Here is a 21,818-nt window from a genome sequence, read left to right as displayed (position 1 = left end):
TGACATACATATCCTGTGTGGCAAAAGGATAGATTATTGTATTTCTTTAAAATACTATCACATAATATGAATTTTGTAATTACAGTTATATTATTATTATTATTATTATTATTTTAAAGAATTAAAAACAAATAGTACATGTACTATAAAAATTCTTGAGTCTTAGTAAATGAGAGAGAGAGAGAGAGAGAGAGAGAGAGAGAGAGAGAGAGAGAGAGAGAGAGAGAGAAATTTCATGAACACTTGGTGGCAACAACAACTGCTGCTCCCCCTCGTCCCATTACTTGATATGTTTGACAGTTTTAGTACCTGGAGTTTGAGAGAGAAGACTGGGATTTCCTTCATTCTTACATAATTTTTCAAATTTATAAACTAAAATCTTACTAATCCACTTTAGTATTTTCTTTAATGAATTGATGATGTTGCTATATACATTAATATTAATATTTGAAAATATGAAATCAATTATTTATCATACAAAAAAACCATACATCTCTGTAGGAGAGAGAGAGAGAATTATTATTTTTACTATGTGATATCATTTAATCTGATTTAAACACTTACTAATACAGTATTAATCAGTATTAATATTTGAAAATTAGTAAATCATTTTTGTACCATAAAAATGCATTTAGTCATGAAAATAACATCAAAATACACTAATTGGTGGTGATTTTAGCCGGAAAATCCCGCGAATAGGCGAATCCCCCACAAATAGTGGGTAGATAGGGTCCAGAGAGAAATCCGCGAATCAGTGAGTCCGCAATTCTGGAGAACGCGAATACGGGGGGAACACTGTACAGGGAAAATAATTTTGCCTTGCCCTGGGCACAGTACCACAGCAAACCAAACAACACCTATCACCAAGTCTTGACACAATAAAAACACAACCACTACCCATCCAACGAACTGGTGGGCACTCCAGGCGACATCCTTACAACAAGGTAAACAAACAGAAGAGAGGCAGTGTCTCTCCAATGCTTCTTCCCCCAATATCATGCCAGCCACAGCCAAAGGACTGAGGGTACTGCAGTTTTCCAATACAGTTTCCACTGCTTTCAAATAATGAGACGCAAAGATTGACTTGCACCTCCAATAAGTCGACTGAAGAATGACCGAGAGGAGTGTTTACCTGAATCTGGGAATGTGCTTCAAAGATCAGGTCTCCAATAAAGAACGAAAGAGCATTCTTAGAAAGAGGGTGAGAAGGATTCTTGATAGAACACCAGTGATTACTAGAAGGTCCTCTGATTTCCTTGGTCCTATGTACCTCAGGGTTCTGACTGGGCAAAGAACCCTTTCCTCTTGTCCAGGGCCAGGATATCCATTAAATTCTATACATATATGGAAGAAGTGAGGCCATGGCTGAGCTGGGTCCTCATTCTTAGCCAAGAAGCCCGACGTGAAATAGCAGACTGCATTGTCTTCGGAGAAGACTATTCTCTTGTCGATCTCCTATAGTTCACTTATGCATTTAGCTGTAGCCAGGGCTACTAGGAAAAGATGTCTTCCGTAAAAGGTTCTTGAGAGAAGTGGAACTGAGAGGCTTGAAAGGAGGGTCCATAAGCTACTTAAGGACTACAGCCAAGTTCCAAAACACTATATTTGACTTCTGCTTGGAGGTATCGAAGGACTTAATGAGATCATTAAGAACCTGATCAGATGAAAGATCCAAATCTCTGTGTTTGAATATCGAGGAAAGCATTGATCGGTATCCCAAATGATGGACAAGGAAAGGCTCTTAGAAGTTTTTTCAAAAACTGGAGAAAATCTGCAATCTGGGCTAAAGATGTCTCAGAAGACGAGATGTGATGTCCGAGGTACAATTAACAGAACACTGCCCACTTCGACTGGTACATGTTGCAAGTACACTGGAATCTGCATCTTTGCAATGGCCTCCGCATCTGCTCTTGAAAAAACTTTCGCTCTGACAAGTTTCCTGACAGTCTGAAGCCTGTCAGAGTGAGATTGGATAATCCTTGGTGGCACTCCACAAATGTGGCTGCCTGAGTAGCCACAGTCTTAGGGGAAGCAGCCTCGGGAAGTCTACCAGAAGACAAAAATCTGCTAACCTTCCCTTCTTGGGCCAGAAAGGAGCAATGAGTGTCATCGAGACATTGTGTTGAGACATGAACTTGTTTAGTACTCCCCTGACTAAGCTGAATGGAGAGAAGGCATAGAGGTCTAGACCCGACCAATCCAACAGTATGGCGCCCGTAGCACAAGCTATGGGATCCAGGGTTGGAGAGCAGAAGAGAGGAAGACAACTGTTTCTTAACCCTTAAACGCCGACTGGATGTATTTTAAGTTGACATTTTTTGTCTCTCGGGTGCCAACTGGACATATTTTACGTCGACATACAAAAGTTTTTTTAAAAATTCATGGAAAAAATACTTTTAGGCCTACCAGCCGAAAACTCTTGAATCATGCGCCTTGGGGGATGCTGGGAGTTCACGGATCAAGGTGTTGTTTTGTTTACAATCGTTACGCAGGCACGCAAGCGCGAATTTCTTTCTTGCCACACTAAAAAGTATCTGTGACACATCTCAAAAATTATTTCATCACTTTGACATAATTTTTGTACCATTTTAAATTAGCCGTTACATTAAGTATTATATATGAAAATGTGCGCATTTTTATGTAGAATACAACAAAAAACACTCATGATTTTAGCTTTTATCAGTTTTGAGATATTTTCATATAAATAACGATAAGTGCCAAAATTTCAACCTTCGGTCAACTTGACTACCGAAATGGTCGAAAAACACAATTGTAAGCTAAAACTCTTATATTTTAGTAGTATTCAATCATTTACCATAATTTTGCAACTAATTGGAAGTCTCTAGCACAATATTTCGATTTATGGTGAATTTATGAAAAAACTTTTTCCTTACGTACGCGCGGTGACTCTTCCAAAAAAATCATACATGCGATTGTGGTAATGTTAGCACCATTTTAAAATTAGCCGTTACATAAAGTTTTCTATGTGTAAATGTGCGCAATTTCATGCACAATACAACTAAAAACAACCCATGGTTGTAGCTTTTATCAATTTTGAAATATTTTCATATAAAAAATGATGTGACAAATTTTCAACCTTCGGTCAACTTTGACACTACCGAAATGGTTGAAAACGCAATTGTAAGCTAAAACGCTTATATTCTAGTAATATTTAATCATTTACCTTCGTTTTGCAACAAATTGGAAGTCTCTGACACAATATTTCGATTTATGGTGAATTTATGAAAAGAATAACATTTTCTTTACGTCCACGCGGTAACTCTTCCGAAAAAATCATACGTGCGATTGTGGCAATGTTTGCACCATTTTAAATTAGCCGTTACATAAAGTTTTATGTATGAAAATGTGTGCAATTTCATGTAGAATACAACAATAAATAATTGAAGGTTGTAGCTTTTCTCATTTTTGAAATATTTGCATATAAATCACGATAAATAGAAAAAAAACCACGTTCGGTCAACTTTGACTCTACCGAAATGGTCGAAAAACGCAATTGTAAGCTAAAACTCTTACAGTCTAGTAATATTCAGTCATTTATCTTCATTTTGAAACAAATTCAGATTCTCTAGCACAATATTTAGATTTATGGTGAATTTAAAAAAAAAACTTTCCTTCCCTCCGCGCGAGGATTCTCCGCCACAAATCTCCGAAGTGCGTACGTCCCATTCTCTGAATATTTGCTCCGTTTCATATTAGGTATTTCATCGAGTTTTATATATGAAAATGTGCGCAATTTTATGTAGAATAAAACGAAAAATATTTGAAGGTTGTAGCTTTTCTTATTTCCAAAATAATTGCATATAAAAAATATATATAAAAAAATTCGACATTCGGTCAACTTTAACTCGTCAGATATGGTCGAAAACTGCAATTGTAAGCTAATACTCTTACAGTATAGTAATATTCAATCATTTGTCTTCATTTTGAAAGAAATTGGAAGTCTCTAAGACAATATTTAGATTTATGGTGAATTTTTGAAAAAAATATTTGTTTACGTCTGCGCGTTACGAATTCATGCATTATTTTGTGATAATATTTTCTCTGTGTTGCTTTTATCATTTTACTATGTGCTATATACCAAAATGATCGCAATTTAGTGTACATTACAACGAAAAAAAAGGTAACTTGTTACCTTTAACCGTTTTGCGCACAGCGCGATTTGAATACAATTATATATGAAATTTCGTTTTTGCGCTATCATATATCGCATTATTTATTTATAATGATAATGATAATTTTTTTCATTTCTTTTGAGGTTGTTTCATACTAAACTTCAGCCAATGACAAAAAAAGGAGCCAAAAATGAACTCTTAATCTTGAAAACTAAGCGCGCTGTGATTTAAAAAAAAAAAATATTTTTTCCGCTTCCGCGCTCACTCCAAAACACCTCCGGCACACGGGAGACAATTTTTTTTTACCGCTTCGGCGTTTAAGGGTTAAGGGGGCAAACAAGTCTATGGAGGGCTTGCCCCACAATCTCCAAAGGTCAATGAAAATTTTGTTGTCCAGGGTCCATTTGGTAATGACCTGCTTCCGATGCCTCGGTTCTTCCGCCAGGACGTTTATTTTCCCTTGAATGAAGCGAGTGACCAGGGTCACTTGATTCTGGTAGGCCCAAAGAAGCTCCTTTGTAGTCTGGCAGAGGGAAAAAGACGAGTGCCCCTGTTCCTTAATATAAGACAGCGCTGTGGTGTCATCTGCATAAGCAACTACTGTCTTGTTGCGAATTGACGATGAGAAATGTAGGCAACCTAGATGAATGGTGTCGTTCTTTTACACTGATATGAAGCTTGGTTTCCTCCAGGGACCACGTCCCAGAAACCTTTTGATTCCCTAGTAGAGCTCCCCAGCCTAGATCTGAAGCGTCTGAATAGAAGACTAGATCGGGGCTCAGAGGGAGAAGGGATCTCCCCTGAGAATATCTTCCTTTGGGGATCCACCACTGGAGGTCTGACTTTATCTCCTGAGTGACAGTAAAAACAGCCGAGTCCGGTTAAGTCTTCCTGTCCCAGTTAGCATTGAAGAAGAACTGGAGAACTCTCTTGTGCAATCTGCCAAACGTGACGAAGGTTTTGACTGATGACAGTCTCTAGAAGGCTCATCCACTGACTGGTCAAACATGATGAAAGAGAGAGGAACTTGTGAATCATCTGTATACATATTTCGACTCTCTTGGGGGGGACAGAAAAAACTGAAAAGTCTGAAAGTTGAGAATCATCCCCAAATAAAGAATCTCCTGTGTCAGAACCAACTGGGGTTTCTAGAGATTTAGAATAATTCCTAGATCTTGAAAGAGCTGTAGAATTGTTTGAAAGTCCTTTGTGCATTTCTCCTCCGATTAACATCGAGTGCATATAGCAGCTCGTTCTTATTTTTCAGTCATATAACTGGATTTTGATAGTGTTACACAACTGCTGGAACATGTATTTCATAGCCTCCAATCAGGATGAGTTTCTTTGTTCATTTGTTATTATTTCAATTCAGCTCATCAAACAGGCTACTTGCAGTCATCAGGAATAGTTTTGCCTTAAAAAATAATTCTTGGATGTTACGTCATATTTTCAAGCCAAAACTTTTACATATATGACTTTCTACCAGGCTTAGCCTATGTGCAAGCTGCTGGTTAATAATTGCCTTAAAAGTAGTTCTTGAATGTAAAGCCACTCAATTAGGCAAATTCTTTTGCATTACGGATTGTTCACCAGGCATAAGCTATTCACATGCCACCGATAAACAATTACCTTATTTATCAAATATTACACCATCACTTTAGGCCAAAACTTTGCATAGGTATATGTTTTATTTACTGGTCTGAAGCTACATGCAAATAATTGGTTAATAACTGCCTTAAAAGTAATTCTTGATGTTACACCTTTCCGTTAGGCCAAACTTTGCTTTTAGGACTTGTTACCGGCCATAGGCTATTCGTACCAGTAGATAATTACCTTAAAAGTAATTCTTGATCAAACTTACACCATCCCTTTAAGGCAAACTTTCCCATTTATAATTTGAATTGAATTGAATATAGTACTTAGGCTAAAGGCCAAGCACTGGGACCTATGAGGGCATTTAGTTCTGAAAAGGAAATTGAGAGTAAAAAGTTTGAAAGGTGTAACAGGACGGAAAGTAAGATAGAAGAAAGGGAATATGAAATGGTACATTAAAAGGAATGAAAGGGGTTGTAGCTAGGGGCCGATGGCACACGGCAAAGAACCTTAAGTAATGCCTACAGTGCACCACATAAGGTGCACTAACAGCACTACCCCCAGCGGGGGCATTTATGATTTGCTTACCAGGCTTAGGCTACGTTAAGTTGCCAGTTAATAAATATACCTTTAAAGTAATTCTTGAATGTTTTAGGCCAAACATTTGCAATTAGACCAATGCATTGTTCTGCCCACCGAACCTGGGATACTCATCACTTTCCTTACATAGTATACTGAAGAGTGTGGGGGTTGAAATGCAGAGGAGAGACTTGTTATTGTTTGGTTGATGGAGGGGGGGGATACACAACGAAATATTTGAGATACGATTTTGCGATGAGTGTTAGTTGTATAGGCGACCGATAAATGGCGTTCAGTCTGTTTGTTTGTTGGTGCTGCATGTTAACACGTCGTTGTTTAGTTCGTTGTATTTGCGCCTATTTTTCGTGTTATTTTGTCTATTTTATTATTAACCATGGGTCTCAAAGCTAAAGACAAAGCAGGTGATAAGAAAAAACCCAAGAAAATGATTTCGATGGAAGCAAAACATGAAATTATAGCAAAGCATAAAACCTTCCAAAGGCATCACCATTATTTCTAAAACTACAAACCTGATTAAAATAAAAAAATAAAAATTAGTTTAGCAATGTTATTTATTTGGTGTTTTATTACGTAGTTATTAGTGTACATACGTAAATAAAAAGAGAACAAATCGTTCCCTGCCACCCTTCCCTACCTCTTCCCCCTGCTGGCCTCACGTCATCTTTCGTTGTGGTAAGTAAAATTCCTTTCTTTTTTTTAATTGATTTTATTAACATTTATTATCATTTATCACATTGCTATGTTATTTTATCATTATGTGTGTTATTACTCGTTTATTTGTGTATAAATTGTGTATATTATATGTAATTTAGCTGTGTTTAGGTGTGGTTTCATACCGCTAGAACGGATTATACATATTACATTATTACTTATTTCTAAATGGGCAAAACAAAATGCTTTTGAGATAACAACTGTTTTGATATACGAACGATGGTAAACGGAACAAAATTAAATTCGTATGTCAAGGTTCTCAGTGTACTGGATAATGTCTCTCTTTGGATACTTCGATTTTGCCAAATCTTGAGGGCTACAAGAACAGTTGATTACTATTTGCGTATCATATAGACTAATTAAGTAAACGTATCTTTAAATAGGCTTATATTATTAGTATCAACAAACATTTACTGGCATGAGTCAGAGGCCGTTTTTAACGAAACGAACACTTCTCTGTCCTTACTCGGAGCGTCGGAAGACGGCCTTCTCTCTCCCTCTCTTCTCTCTCTCTTCTCTCTCTTCTCTCTCTCTCTCTCTCTCTCTCTATCTCTCTCTCTCTCTCTCTCTCTCTCTCTCTCTCTCTCTCGTAGTAGCCATCTTGCTTGGTGAGACGTACCCCGCGTGAAGTCACAATAATCAACAGATATCACAAGTTTAACTACGACTAGAATTTGAGAAATATCTAGAAGTGTTCGTGAACTATCGGTGATAAGATTAGTGTGAAAATAGTAGGATAAAGCGTCTTCTAAGTTAGTTTATCAAGTGTAATACTATAAATCAGAACAAGATGGCAGTAAGTTCCAACTGCGGGAAAAGGTGGCGTAATTTGGCGTGTTTAGCAGATTCGCAATACGATGAGGTAGCAGGAAGGGAACTGGCATTTCTCATCTATGAAATCAGCAACAGTCCTAACCAAAAAGATACAAAAGCATTCATAGATATATTAGAAGGATATAATCCTTCAAACTGGAACAAATCTAATGAAAACATCTTGAAAATAATTGAAGAAGTTCCAAATAAAATCCAAGTGGTCAAGAGACTCATAAAGAAAATATACATAAACCAACATATTCCGACAAGAAATGAATAAGGTGAATCTTGTGAATATACTAATTGATGCATTAGGAAAAAGAATGCCAAAAGCATGCAAACAAATGTGTAAGGTTTGGTATAGCATAGTCAATCCCACAAAACCTAATCAGAAAATGTGCTGCATGCAACATTCCGACCCATCCACAGTGTGCTGAGGTAATACAAGATTTGAGAAAAGATACAAGAATTTTTTGTTTCAACATGTCTATCATGGATAGACAATGTTATTAAATCAAGATTGAATGTACAAATAGTTGAGGATGAAGAGAAGAGGAAGAGGAAGAAGAAGAAGAAAAAGAAGAAGAGGAAAACGGAAGAAAAGTAAACAAAAATGAAATGACAGAAAAAAATAAGGAAAACAAAGAACAAGATAAAAAGTATGGATGCAGAGATACTCATTGATACTACATATGAGGCAATAAAGCAGCATACCTACGAAGAAATAAATTACGATATGACAACAGAAAAGCAAATCCCGAAGAGGCTCTACCCAGATCTATACAATGACGGGAAAGAGGAAAAAATAGACAAGAAAGACAAAATCTGCAACCTTTTGAAAAGAGGGAATTGCAGATTTGGAGAAAGATGTTACTACAAACATCCTAAGATATGTCAAAAGAAAACTATGAAATATATGGTAAATGTTCATACTTAGATGGATATGGGGATGATTGCAGAGATCTGCATCCAAAAATATGTAAAAACCTAAAAGAAGGAAAAGGATGTAAGTTCGACAAAAAATGCAAATATATGCACCCTGTAGCCATGAATCATAATCAAATAAATAACCAACCAAGTAATAAAATCCAAAATAAGAAAGAAACAAATAAAGAGAGAAATCAGAATATCAGGTAAAGAGAAAAGCAAACCACCAATGAGATATGCAGAGGTGTCAGCAAAAAATTTCAAAGCATCAGCTCCGAAATTCTACTCAAGAGATAATAACTGTATTTATTATGCAAGAGGATATTGCAGACGAAACGGAGAAAATTGCAGATTCAGACACAAAATTAATAATTATGATGAAGGAAGATCAAATATTATGGAAAAGTTGGATTTTTTAATGTCAGGAATTTCTGGAAATGAAAAAAAGAACAACATACCAGAACAGGAAAGAGACATGGGAAAATCCTTATTACTATCAGTATTAAATGAAGGAGAAAACACGCAAACCATCATAGTGATGAATGCGCAGGGTTTAGTTACGAGTAACTCAAAAAGAAAAATAGAGTACTTAGAAGAACTAACCCAAAATGAAAAGAAAATAGATATAATGAATATAAGTGACCTGGTATTCCCAAGAGACTGGGAATGATGATCAAATAAAGGGTTCCAAACTTATAGATCAGATAGAAAAAATAGGAATCAAGGGGAACCGCATATATGGGAAAGACAAAAACAAGGAAAAATATATGAGAAATATAGTAACGCAGAATGTGAACTAATAGCGGTAGAATTTGAATCTGAAAAATTGATGAAACATAGTAATATATAGACCTCCTAATACTAAAGAGTTTGACTTAATAATTGAAAAATTGGATGATATATGTAGAAATCACAAGGACTGGACTATTCTCCTATCTGGTGACTTCAACTTTCCTTTCGTAGAATGGAAAGAACGAATAGGAGATTGTGGTTGTACTTATACATATAAAAAAGAGAGTAATAGTAGTGCAGAAGATAAGAGGCAATTTGAAAAGCTATTAGATATGCTACTAGAATACAAAACCATCTTCAACAAATAAATCACCTGCCAACAAGAAAGGAAAATACTTTAGACCTAGTTATTTGTGAACGAGATGAATTATGTTAAAGAAATAATAGTTTATAATGCGAGTATTTCAGACCATAATGTCATAGAATTAACAGTTCATTCCAAAGCAAGTGAAAATAGAGATAAGCAAGAAATGAAAAAGTGGGAAGGATATGGAAAATACACTTCTACAGTAAAAATATAAAATGGTCAGAATTAATGAAAAATTAAACAAAGATTGGGATAACATTTTCGTAAGTGATGACATAAGGGTAAATACGGAGATATTATATAAAATATTGGAGATAATAGTGGAAAAATATCATACCGAAGAAGAAAAGTAAACATCATTCATGCATACCAAGAGACAGAAGGATCTTGTTCCAGAAAATCAGAAAGTGGAAAAAAGGTCTTGCAAAAGAAAAAAATGCATGGAAAGTTATAGAACTAAAAAGTAAGATAGAAAATGCAGAACAAAGATTATACAATCAAAAGAAAATGAAAACGGGACTTGGAAGAAAAAACCCTATTAAATATCAAGCAAAACCCCAAACTATTATACTCATATGCGAAGAAGATGAATAAAAGAAGAATAGAAATAGGCCCTCTGAGAATTGAAGGGAGATTAACGAATGAAAAAAAGGAAATTTGCAACATACTGGCAGAACGATATAAGAGAGAATTCACCCCTAGAATAGATAATGAAGATAATGATATAGAAGTAAGGGATGAAAATAGTGAATATTTAGCTGACATAGATATTAATGAAGCTGATATTGTGCAGGCTATTAATGAAATTAAAAATGGAGCTGCTGCAGGGCCTGATGGAATTCCTGCTATTTTGTTAAAGAAAGTAGTTCATTCTATCGCAAAGCCACTTGCAATATTATTAAGACAAAGTGTAGATACAGGCAAGATTTATGATGAGCACAAATTAGCATATATTACCCCTACTTTCAAAAGTGGATCAAGACTAGAGGCAAGTAATTATAGGCCTGTGAGTCTAACATCACATATTATGAAAGTGTATGTAAGGGTAATGAAGAAAAATATTATGAAACATTTAATAAAAAATAATTTGTTTAATAAAGGACAACATGGTTTCGTACCCGGAAAAAGTACACAAACCCAACTGTTAGTCCACCGTGAAAACATATTCAAAAATATGAAAAGCGGAAATGAAACACATGTGGGTTTATTTAGACTTTGCAAAAGCTTTTGATAAAGTAGACCATAATATATTGGCGAAGAAAATTAGAAAACACAATATCGTGGATAAAGTAGGAAGATGGTTAAAAGAATTTTTACACAACAGAAAACAGATAGTTATTGCAAACGACGAGAAATCGGATGAAGCCAAGGTAATATCCGGTGTGCCGCAAGGTACGGTGTTAGCTGCAATACTGTTTGTTATTATGATTGAAGACATAGACAATAATGTTAAGGATTCGGTAGTGAGTAGTTTCGCAGATGACACAAGAATAAGTAGAGAAATTACTTGTGATGAAGATAGGAACGCTCTACAAAGAGACCTTAACAAAGTATATGATTGGGCAGAGGTAAATAGGATGGTATTTAACTCTGATAAATTTGAATCAATAAATTATGGAGACAGAGAAAGAAAGCTATATGCATATAAGGGACCTAATAATGAGACCATCACAAATAAGGAAGCAGTTAAAGACCTTGGTGTGATGATGAATAGGAACATGTTATGCAATGATCAAATAGCAACTCTGTTGGCAAAATGTAAAGCAAAAATGGGAATGTTGTTACGGCACTTCAAAACAAGAAAAGCTGAACACATGATTATGCTTTATAAAACATATGTTCGTAGTCCACTTGAATATTGCAATATGATATGGTACCCACACTATCAAAAGGATATTGCACAAATAGAGAGTGTACAAAGGTCCTTTACAGCTAGAATAGAAGAAGTTAAGGACCTAGACTACTGGGAAAGACTACAATTCTTAAAATTATATAGTCTAGAAAGGAGAAGAGAACGCTACATGATAATTCAGGCATGGAAACAGATAGAAGGAATAGCAGAAAATATCATGGAACTAAAAATATCAGAAAGAGCAAGCAGAGGTAGATTAATAGTGCCCAAAACTATACCAGGAAAAATAAGGAAAGCACACAGGACATTAATCCACTACGCACCAGCATCGATAATGCAGCGTCTATTCAATGCGTTGCCAGCTCATCTGAGGAATATATCAGGAGTGAGCGTAGATGTGTTTAAGAATAAGCTCGACAAATATCTAAACTGCATCCCAGACCATCCAAGATTGGAAGATGCAAAATATACCGGAAGATGTACTAGCAACTCTCTGGTAGACATTAGAGGTGCCTCACACTGAGGGACCTGGGGCAACCCGAACAAGATGTAAGGTCTGTAAGGTAAGGTCTCTCTCATTGTAATCTAACCAGAAACTTCGTTTTGTTATTATTACTGGAAACAAGCAATTATTTTTTTCATTATTTGTGCTTTTGGACTGTTATATGTAAACTTTGCGCACCCCGCAAGCTAGTATGTATTCATTCGCTCGGAAACTAGTTCCGCATATGAGGCGTCACTAAAAAACATAGAAAAATACGACATAAAAAGTGTCGAAAATCATCATAACCTCAAAATTTTTGTTGTAATCTAACCAGAAACTTATTTTTATTAATATACTGTGCTAAACTATAAAGGAGTTTTATCATAGTATGAGTTTTTTAAAAGCGTCGTTAACTCGGAGCGTCGGAAGCGTCAGCGTCGTAACCTCGGAACAAGCGTCGTAACCCAGGACGGATTTTTCCATTGAATATTTAAGAAAAAGCGTCGTAACCTCGGAACGTCGTAAGCCGGAACCGTCGTAACCCGGGGACCGCCTGTATATGCAATACTAATGTTATTCATACAATTTACATATATTTCATATGCCTAGATGCTAGAATTTCCTATAAAGACATATAAATCCATAATTACCATAATAAAATGCTGGCAAAGGCACGGGAAAGAAGTGAAGGAGCCAGGTGTGGGAGCAAATGAATGAGCTGGGATCTGTGAGTCTGTAGCTGGATGTACTGGAACATGTGACTGGTGCGCAGGAGCAAGATCTGGTTGCAAGGATGCCAGAGGTGGGAGTAAAGGAGCCGGAACTGGGCTCTCGGAGCGGGTACCTTGAGATGAGACAGGGGCCTAGACCGATGACCTTGGTGCCTTGAATCCTTGGGAGAGAACAACAAAGGAGAATCCCATGGGTGTGCCGGCAGCTGAACAGGGCAAAAACAGAGGGATCCACACTGTAGCTACACGAAGTAAAAGGGGTGCCAATGGTATCCGTGATGCTTGATCAGTAATTTAGAAGCAGGAGAAGTCATTTGGTGCCTTTTCAATGGCCGGGATGAATCCAGGAAGTGTCTACGACAGCTGTGATCCGAGTCTGAATCCGAGCTTGACAACAACTGGCACACTTCCAATGACATGCCTTTACAATGGCAGTTGATCAAAGCCATCAACCCATGGGCAAACCCCATCAGCATCCCTTGGACCTCAGGTACGTCTTCTCCCTGGTGTAGATGAGCGGGACAGTGACCTTTGTCTAGGAGCGCCAACAGGACGGGAAGCCACCTCCTCCACCAACACATCACTTGAGCAGCGTACATCCAATGACATGCCTTTCCAATGGCAGTCGGTTGAACTGGGATCTAGCAATAGAATCGACAGAGGGGGCAGCAACCTGTGGGTAAACCCCATCAACCTACCTTGGACCTCTGGTATGTCTTCTCCCTGGTGCAGGGGAGCAGGACAGAGCCCTCAGTCTAGGAGCGCTGACATGAAAGGAAGCCACCATATACACTAACACACCACTTGACATTATCACTGGAAACCTTCTCAAACTTATCCATGAGAGCACATAAGGACGGTCTCAACTCCGACACTGAACTTATAAATAAATTAATCTTCTTTTCAAATTTAGAATTTAATCTTGACCTGAGACTGGCAATGGTATTGGGGTTGGAAGCATGAGAGCTGAGCAAGGGAGTATGTGAAGGAATAAGAGGACTTGGGCTTAGGAGAAGTATCTCTCATCAAAGAGGTCCTACTTTCAGCATGAGAGGCCACCTTCCTAAGCCTATTCTTCTCAAGTTATTAAGGCGAGACTCATGCATCCTCCACCTACTATCATCCCAATCCTTGCATTCAGGGCAATCAGCCTCCCTCAAACATACCTGTCTCTTACACTTAGTGGACATGATATGCACATCATAACAAAGCTTAGTTAGTATAGTCTTATAGCCTTCGGTACAATAATGAAGACTGGAAGCACTAGAATCCGACAAACTAACTAAAAAAAATAAGCTTATTGTAAAAAGCAAACCAAAAAAGGCTACAGCTTGAGAAAACTAAAGTTATTATGTTACCGACTTCAGCAAGAACCGGTGAAATCATGAATCAGGAGCACAGAGAATGACATGTTATCGGTTGCAAGGCACAAATAAGAACGATGCTGTATGGATACCATAGTTTCCATTCTCCCGTTGCAATGGACAGGGCCTGTCACCCCCACCCTCTTGGCAACAGCTGTATTACCGAGAATTTTGAATTTAGGATGCCGTGCAAGCATAACCATTAGCTAAGTAATTACTTGGTAAGTTACTTGCATAAAATTAATGAGTCAAATAACTGTTTTTTTGTATAGTACCTACCTTCATCAGGCCCCACAAGTTTCACCTTTAGTTTCTTGTCTGGAAATCTATAGCCATCCATCATCTTGACATTTAAAACACTGCCACAAACGAAGTAATGAAGTTCCTCTGTCAAACAAACATAAAGGAAACTTAATAATGAGAATTCAAGCAACATATCCATCCCCTTGTTAGTCATAATTTAACAACTTAAAAGATAAAAATTGTATCCAGGGTACACTTTCTTTTACATAACACTAAACTGCTGCTCCCTTACCATTTGTTCTAGAAGTCTGTGACTTCTAAATTACCATATCTTCAAAACATTTGAATTATGGCAATAAGCTTAAGAACTTTATTGAGGATAAACCTTCCTGTACAATTTTCCTTGTAAACATAAACCATTCATTCCATATCTGAGGACATTCCTTTTTGTGTCTCACATCTACATTTAGCCACTAACTGCACTATAATGTAGTGACTATAATATACAAACATGAAATTAAGTGTACATATTTTTTTAAAAAGCAGATAACAGTCATAAAAAATCTTTCAGCTTAGTAATATATTAGGTACATAAAATATGTTTAGTTGCTAAACAGTTAAAACCAAGTGCTAAATCAACTATTTCTGATAATTTCATCATACCCCTCTAATTTTACGATGCTTTATTTTATGCAGAACTAATACACCTTCTCACTACTATCCTGAAAAGAATCCACTAATTCCATCTGAACGTGTTCCTAACTGACACTCTGGAACTACCTTCATCCCACAGTAGAACTAATCACTGTGCACTCTCAGCCCGTAACATCTCTCTCTCTCACTCAGTTTGTCTAACCTCTTTTTATTCTTATCCTGCATCTGCAGCACTCTTATTAGTATATTCATGTGCACAGGTACTGATACCACATTTCCCTGTGTCAACAATGCACCATAATTTTGGCCTGCAATTTTATTTATAATTTATTTTTAAGGAAAAGAAAATAAAAAAAACAAGATACATAATAGCAATACAAAAAGCTGACGGCTTTGTTTTGAATGGTGCACTCCCCACATTCCACTGCCTCGATGCTGTTACCCCATACTGATTAGCCTACACATGAGGCCGCTTCAGACCTTCTTGAAAACAAATTGGTCCCGGAAGACACAGTCGGACTCACTAGTTTCCCCCTGATGGGAGAGATAATGGTAGATCTTCGTTGGTGGCTCTCGAGGGAAAGATTACAAGAAGGAATTTCCCTAGTCGTGTCGAACCCCGACCTGCCGTTCTTTTCAGATGCCTCAGTCAGTGGATGGGGAGCCCTCCTAGGAGCCAAGAGAGTATCAGGTCTATGGACAGAATGAGAAAGACCTTGCACAACAATGGGAAGGAATTGAAGGCCATCCTTATGGAGTACAAGCGTTCGACCTTTAGTCGCCGGAGGAAACATACCAGACTACTCGGCCAACACCATAGCATTGTCATATGTGCAGAAGCAGGGAGGGACCCACTCGTTCTCTCTCAGCAAGATAGCCGAAGATCTCCTCAGCTGGACGAACGAGAAGAGGATCACCCTTCTTCCAAGATTGCATAAGGGAGAATGAACGTGATTGCAACCGAACTGAGTCGGGTAAATCAGGTGTTACCAACATAATAGACTCTGAACAGTGTGTGTGTGTGTGTGTGTGTGTCAGGACCTCTGGAAGCTTTGGGGAAGACCATCGATAGATCTGTTCGCCACATCGAGGAACAATCGCCTTCCCATTTTCTGTTCTCCGATTCCAGAACCACTAGCGTGGAGAACAGATGCAATGCTGCTAGATTGGACAGGACTGGACGTTTACGCTTTTCCTCCCTTCGGGATGATAAGAGAGGTCTTAAACAAGCTTCAATCACACCAGAATGTGACAATGACTCTAGTAGCGCCATTCTGGCCCAGGAAAGAGTGGTTCCCGGACCTTCTCAATCTGCTGGTGGATTTCCCCAGACTATTTCCACAAAATCCATCGCTTCTCAGATAAACCCATTCAACCGATATCACCAAGGGTTGTCCGCTCTGGCCCTGACAGGATTCAGACTGTTAGGAACCTGTTCAGAGCAAAAGGGTTTCCGTGAAGGGCGTCAGAAGCTATTGCTAGCTGCAGAAGAAGCTCTTCTGCCAAGCTCTACCAGTCCCAGTTTTAGGTCATCTATAACAGATTGCGGACTTTTGTTATTTCTGAGGGACACCAAGAAGTTAAATCAGTTTCCAACCAAAGAGGCCTCGACATTCGTCTTAGTTCCTCCAAGATTCCAACCATAAAGAAGTGGAATGGAACTGGATGTAGTTTAAGGTGGCTTAACGGTCTCCAATTCGAACCATTGAAATTGTCAACCATGAGAGACTTAACCAGGAAGACACTATTCCTAGTCACCTTAGTCACAGCGAGCAGAGTAAGTGAGAGTCCACAAGGCCGGAGAAGTCTCCTTGGGAGGAGGCAGAAACTCCCAAAGGATCTTCTCCTGTCGCATAAAACCTGTAGTTATTATTTGCAACTTCGAGTGAGGGAAGGTGAACGAAGCCTTGCCTGACTCCCTCTTCTTAACAGCCACTCTTCTCTTCTTTCAGTGCTTTCTTCGAGGACTGGTTTCGGTAATCTCGAAGGCGTTGATCTCCTATCCTTCCAAACATCGACGGATGGGAAGAAGGCGAAGCTGATTCAAAAAACAAAGTCTGGATACGTCTGCAACAGGAACCTTAACAGACTAGAATAAGCAGAAGAGGTCTTTGAATCCTGGTCTTGGGTTTCCTCTTCCGACATGTCGGCCGACACCCCGTCTTCCTCTTCCGTCTGGCTCGTTGTCTTCTACAAAAAGATCATCAATTCTTGAAGCTGATATTAATGGGTCCAAAGCGGAATTCTCTAGCAAGGGTTTGGCCTTCAAATCATCCTTGGGCGAAGCCAAAGTTGTGGCTCTTCTTCAAAAATGAACGACTGGGAGTTGAAAACCACACGAGACGTATGAGGCGAGCGAGTCGAAACAGCTCCAGACTAATGAGGCGAACGAGTCGAAAATCCTATCAACACACAACCAGGGTTGCCGTTTTGAGGAATTTCGTCAATAAGTGTGGCTTTCTAGAGACATCTGGCAACTCCTCGTGGCTTTTCCGACCACAGGTTACGGCACTGAATAATGAAATTCTTCATTTGCCTTTAAGTAGAAAAAACGGTACCACCGCACGCAACGAATCCAATGATGTGATTCAGTCTCACAAGTGTGCAAATGTAACGCACCTGAATGTCTGACTCCGTCCGAAGATATGCTATCCGAAGAGGACTGACGATCCTCCCCAAAATTCTGGTCCGGAGTCGTGGTTGTCATACGGCTCTTCTTCGAACACAAACGACTGGGAACTGGGAGTCGAAACAACACGAGACGTATGAGGCAAACGAGTCGAAGCAGTTCGAGGTGAACGAGTCGAAACAGCTCGAGACGAAGGAGGCAAACGAGTCGAAATTTCTGTCGACACACAACCAGGGTTGTCGTTTTGAGGAATTTCGTCTATAAGTGAGGCTATCTGGTGACACCTGGCAACCCCTCGTGGCTTTTCCAACCACAGGCTACGGCACTGAATAATGAAATTCTTCATTTGCCTTTATGTAGAAAAAATGGTACCACTGCACACAACAAATCCAACGATGCAAATCAGTCTCACAAGTGTGTGAATGTAACGCACCTGAATGTCTGACTCCGTCCGAAGATACGCTATCCGAAGAGGACTGACGATCCTCCCCGAAAATCTGGACCGGAGCCGTGGCTGTCGTATGCTTCTTCTTTGAAAACGAACGACTGGGAGTCGAAACCACACGAGACGTATGAGGCGAACAAGTCGAAGCAGCTCGAGGTGAAGGAGGCGAACGCGTCGAAACAGCTCGAGACGAATGAGGCGAACGAGTCGAAACTCCTACCGATACACAACGAAGCGAGTCAGTCTCGCAAGCGCGCGAGCCCTCTTAACAGGCGGCGACATCCCTCTCGTACGCTGGGCATGTCTCTTCAAGGGACACGACACTAAATCACTTCACACTTTTCGCCTCGACACAGGTGACTGTACTTCTGAGTTGGACGACAACTGCACGTCACTGATATCTACGCCTTTACAGTGGCATTTCCTGTACACTCGCGAGTCGACTACGTTGACTGAGTCGGCGACTGACCGTTGGCAAACTCCCCCAGCCTCCCTTCGACCTCCGGTATGTCTTCTCCCGGGAGCTGGGGAGTATGACAATGACCTTCGTCTTGGAGAACAGGGGGAACGGACAGCCGCCTCCTCGGACACGACACTGACACTGACACTTGGCCTAACACTGGCCTTATCGCTTGACTCTTTATGAACGCACCTCTAACATGGAAATGGTGTTGCAATCGGAAAACATGGGATACCTGGTCTGGAGTAAATGGTACTGAAGTTGGAGGACTATCAAAAAGTAAAATATTAGATAAAAGTGGAGAAGATAGTGACGGTTTGCTCGCCTCTAAAGGCACGGAAGTTGTCTCTACTCTAGTTTTACTACACGCTTTAAGTTTAAGCGCTGTTGCTTCTCCTATCTTTGTCCATTTTATCCAAATGGGCTTGAAAAGTCTTCCAACCTTGTTCATCTAAACTACGGCACTCATCATAAGTTAATTCCTTGCTACAGCACTGACCCCTACATTAATACATTGGAGAGCGGATCGTAACATAGTTTAGCTAATCTGGTTTTGCAGTCACTGCTGCAAAACATTACTGAAGAAGAACTAGCATCAGGCATCTTCGTAATAACTTGTTAATGACTAGGCAGCTAACTGATGAAGCAAAAAAGCCAACCAAGAAATTGTACATCACCAAAAAGAAAAACTCCACAATGGCGACGAAAGTCGACTGCAACAACAACCACCGGTGTTACCCTGTGGCCGGCAGAAAACAAAATTGAAGTCTAAAAGCTCAGCAGTACCAGGTATTCCCGACAGTGGGCGGGATCTGTATCACCTACACAAAAGATGGCAGCGCTGCTACCGCCGCCAGGAATTTGAATTTTCAACTGCCAGGTAAGAAAGCGTACAGCTAATGTAATTGTTTGGTAAGTCACTTATGTGAAACTACTAAGCAGTCAATTACATAGTGTATGATACAAGATTTATTCCCCAGAGCAAGAGTAGTCTAGCTTTTAGCCTAAAAGAATGACAAAACATCTATATATCGCTTAAAAGACATAAAACAGTTTTTGAGTATTATACTCAGATAACACTCTTAGAGAAACTAATAATAACAAGGCAAAGCTATATACTGAGGATTCACAAATAATCCTGGTAAACAAAATAATGTAAAGTTTAGCCTAAAGTTAAGTTGAAACTTATGAAAATTGCATTTAGAGCTGACCATTATCGTCGGCGAGCAATAAACAAAAGCTTGTTGGCAAATCAACTCAATAATAACAAAACAAGAAAGAACTCATCTTGAGATTCCATGAGTTACTAAATATGCATTCCAGTGGGATGCACACCACTGAAATCCAGTTTGGACAACCGGAAAATAATGAACCTAAGTTACCGCCATCACAGGTATTTGACCCATGATGGCAGAAACAAAAGTGAATTTGCTGCTTACTGTTGTTCCTATTCTCCCGCTAGTGGTCTGGATGGTTGCCTACACAAGGATTTGAAGTGTTACCCACAAAATTTTGAATTTCAAGTATAGCAATGTAATTACTTGTTTACTTAAATAAAAATTAAAAATAGTAAATGTAGTATTATTATTTGTGGTAGGTCCTAGATATCAAACTATTTCTTTATGTTGTTTTCTAATGTTAATGTTTTGTAGCATGATTGTCATAACTTATGTGCTTGTGTTCATGTGTGCATGAATATTGATAGTTATTGTCTGTTTTTCTGTTACAGATGTGGTAGTTTGGTAATGTGTTGAATAAAGCTTGGAATCTGTCACCAAGTGTTTACTTTCATTACAATTTATTCAACACACTACCTATCATGGCCAAGCTGCTGAAGCCGTCCAGACTGGACACAGATCCCAGCTCGCCCACTGCAGCCAAAGAGTGGAAGCACTGGCATAAAACATTCACCAACTTCATAGAAGAAAGTGGAGATGCTGCACCAGACAAGTTGAGGGCATTAGTGAATTGTGTGTCCCCGAGTGTGTATGAACTCATTGAAGACTGTAGTACTTTTGAGAGTGCAATCGCCAAACTGGAGAGTGCTTATGTCAAGTTGCCGAATGAAGTTTTTGCTAGGCATGTTTTGGCGACACGACGACAGCAGTCAGGAGAATCCCTTGATGAATTTCTGAGGGAGCTACATAAGCTAAGCAAGGATTGTAACTTCCAGGCAGTCACAGCTGAGCAATATCGGCAGGAGCTAGTACGTGATGCATTTATCAATGGTATTGCCTCAGCATTTATTCGTCAGCGCCTACTAGAAAATAAGTCACTGAACCTGGAGGCTGCACACAGTCAAGCTCGTACGTTGGATCTTGCCCAGCGTAGTGCCGACGCGTATGCATCTCCACCCATTCCTCATACTGCTGCTTTAGTTCCAGAGTGGCAGGCACAGCCCAGAGGTGACCAGCAGCAGCAGCCAACAAAAGAAGAAGCAGAAAGAAGTTCACCTGGAGATTCAGCTGTTGCTGCTGCTTACTTATCTAAGAGGAAATGCTATTTTTGTGGTAATGCACTCCACAGTACAGGTAGAGTGAGTTGTCCTGCACGTACTGTTAAATGTAACAAATGTGGTAAAACAGGTCATTTTGCAAAAGTCTGTAAATCAATGGCTTCAGGTAGTACTACTGCTGCATTGTATAATCCCACTTTGCTTACAATAGCTGCCACGTATCCAAAGAATCTTTCACATGCAGCTACAAACATTACTGTAAATGGCCATTCATTGAAGGCACTAATTGATTCTTGTAGTTCAGATAGTTTTATACGTGAGGAAGTAGCACAGAAACTAAATTTGACAATAGTTCCTGTAGGTACAGCAGTCTCAATGGCATCAAAATCTTTAAATGCTAGTTCCCCTGGGTTTGTTACAGCAGACTTAGTGCACCTTGATCAGAGATATCCTTGTATCCAGCTCGGGGTCCTGAAGGATTTATGTTGTGATGTTATCTTAGGTTATGACTTTCAAAAGCAACACCAGAGCGTAACTTTTCAATATGGAGGGAATAAACCAAGTTTAAAGATAACTGGAGCCAAACCTGTCTGTGTATTAGCAACAGCTGATATCGATGAACCGT

At 39.1% G+C, this 21,818-nt stretch overlaps 1 protein-coding gene across 3 annotated transcripts in view; it reads right to left on the bottom strand.

Moving 5' to 3' along the window:
• The window catches only part of LOC135205603 (uncharacterized), a 330,266-nt gene that overhangs the window by 114,364 nt on the left and 194,084 nt on the right, over positions 1-21,818 (bottom strand). For all 3 annotated transcript variants that reach the window (XM_064236376.1, XM_064236378.1, XM_064236377.1), the window contains exon 9: positions 14,587-14,694. In XM_064236376.1, the coding sequence (XP_064092446.1) occupies positions 14,587-14,694 (108 nt within the window). The remainder of the gene's footprint in view (positions 1-14,586; positions 14,695-21,818) is intronic.

The sequence above is a fragment of the Macrobrachium nipponense genome, chromosome 24 (assembly GCF_015104395.2).
Source record: "Macrobrachium nipponense isolate FS-2020 chromosome 24, ASM1510439v2, whole genome shotgun sequence".
Lineage (NCBI taxonomy): Eukaryota > Metazoa > Arthropoda > Malacostraca > Decapoda > Palaemonidae > Macrobrachium > Macrobrachium nipponense.
The sequence above is the reverse complement of the archived record's forward strand: the minus strand, read 5'-3'. Positions and strand labels throughout refer to the sequence as shown.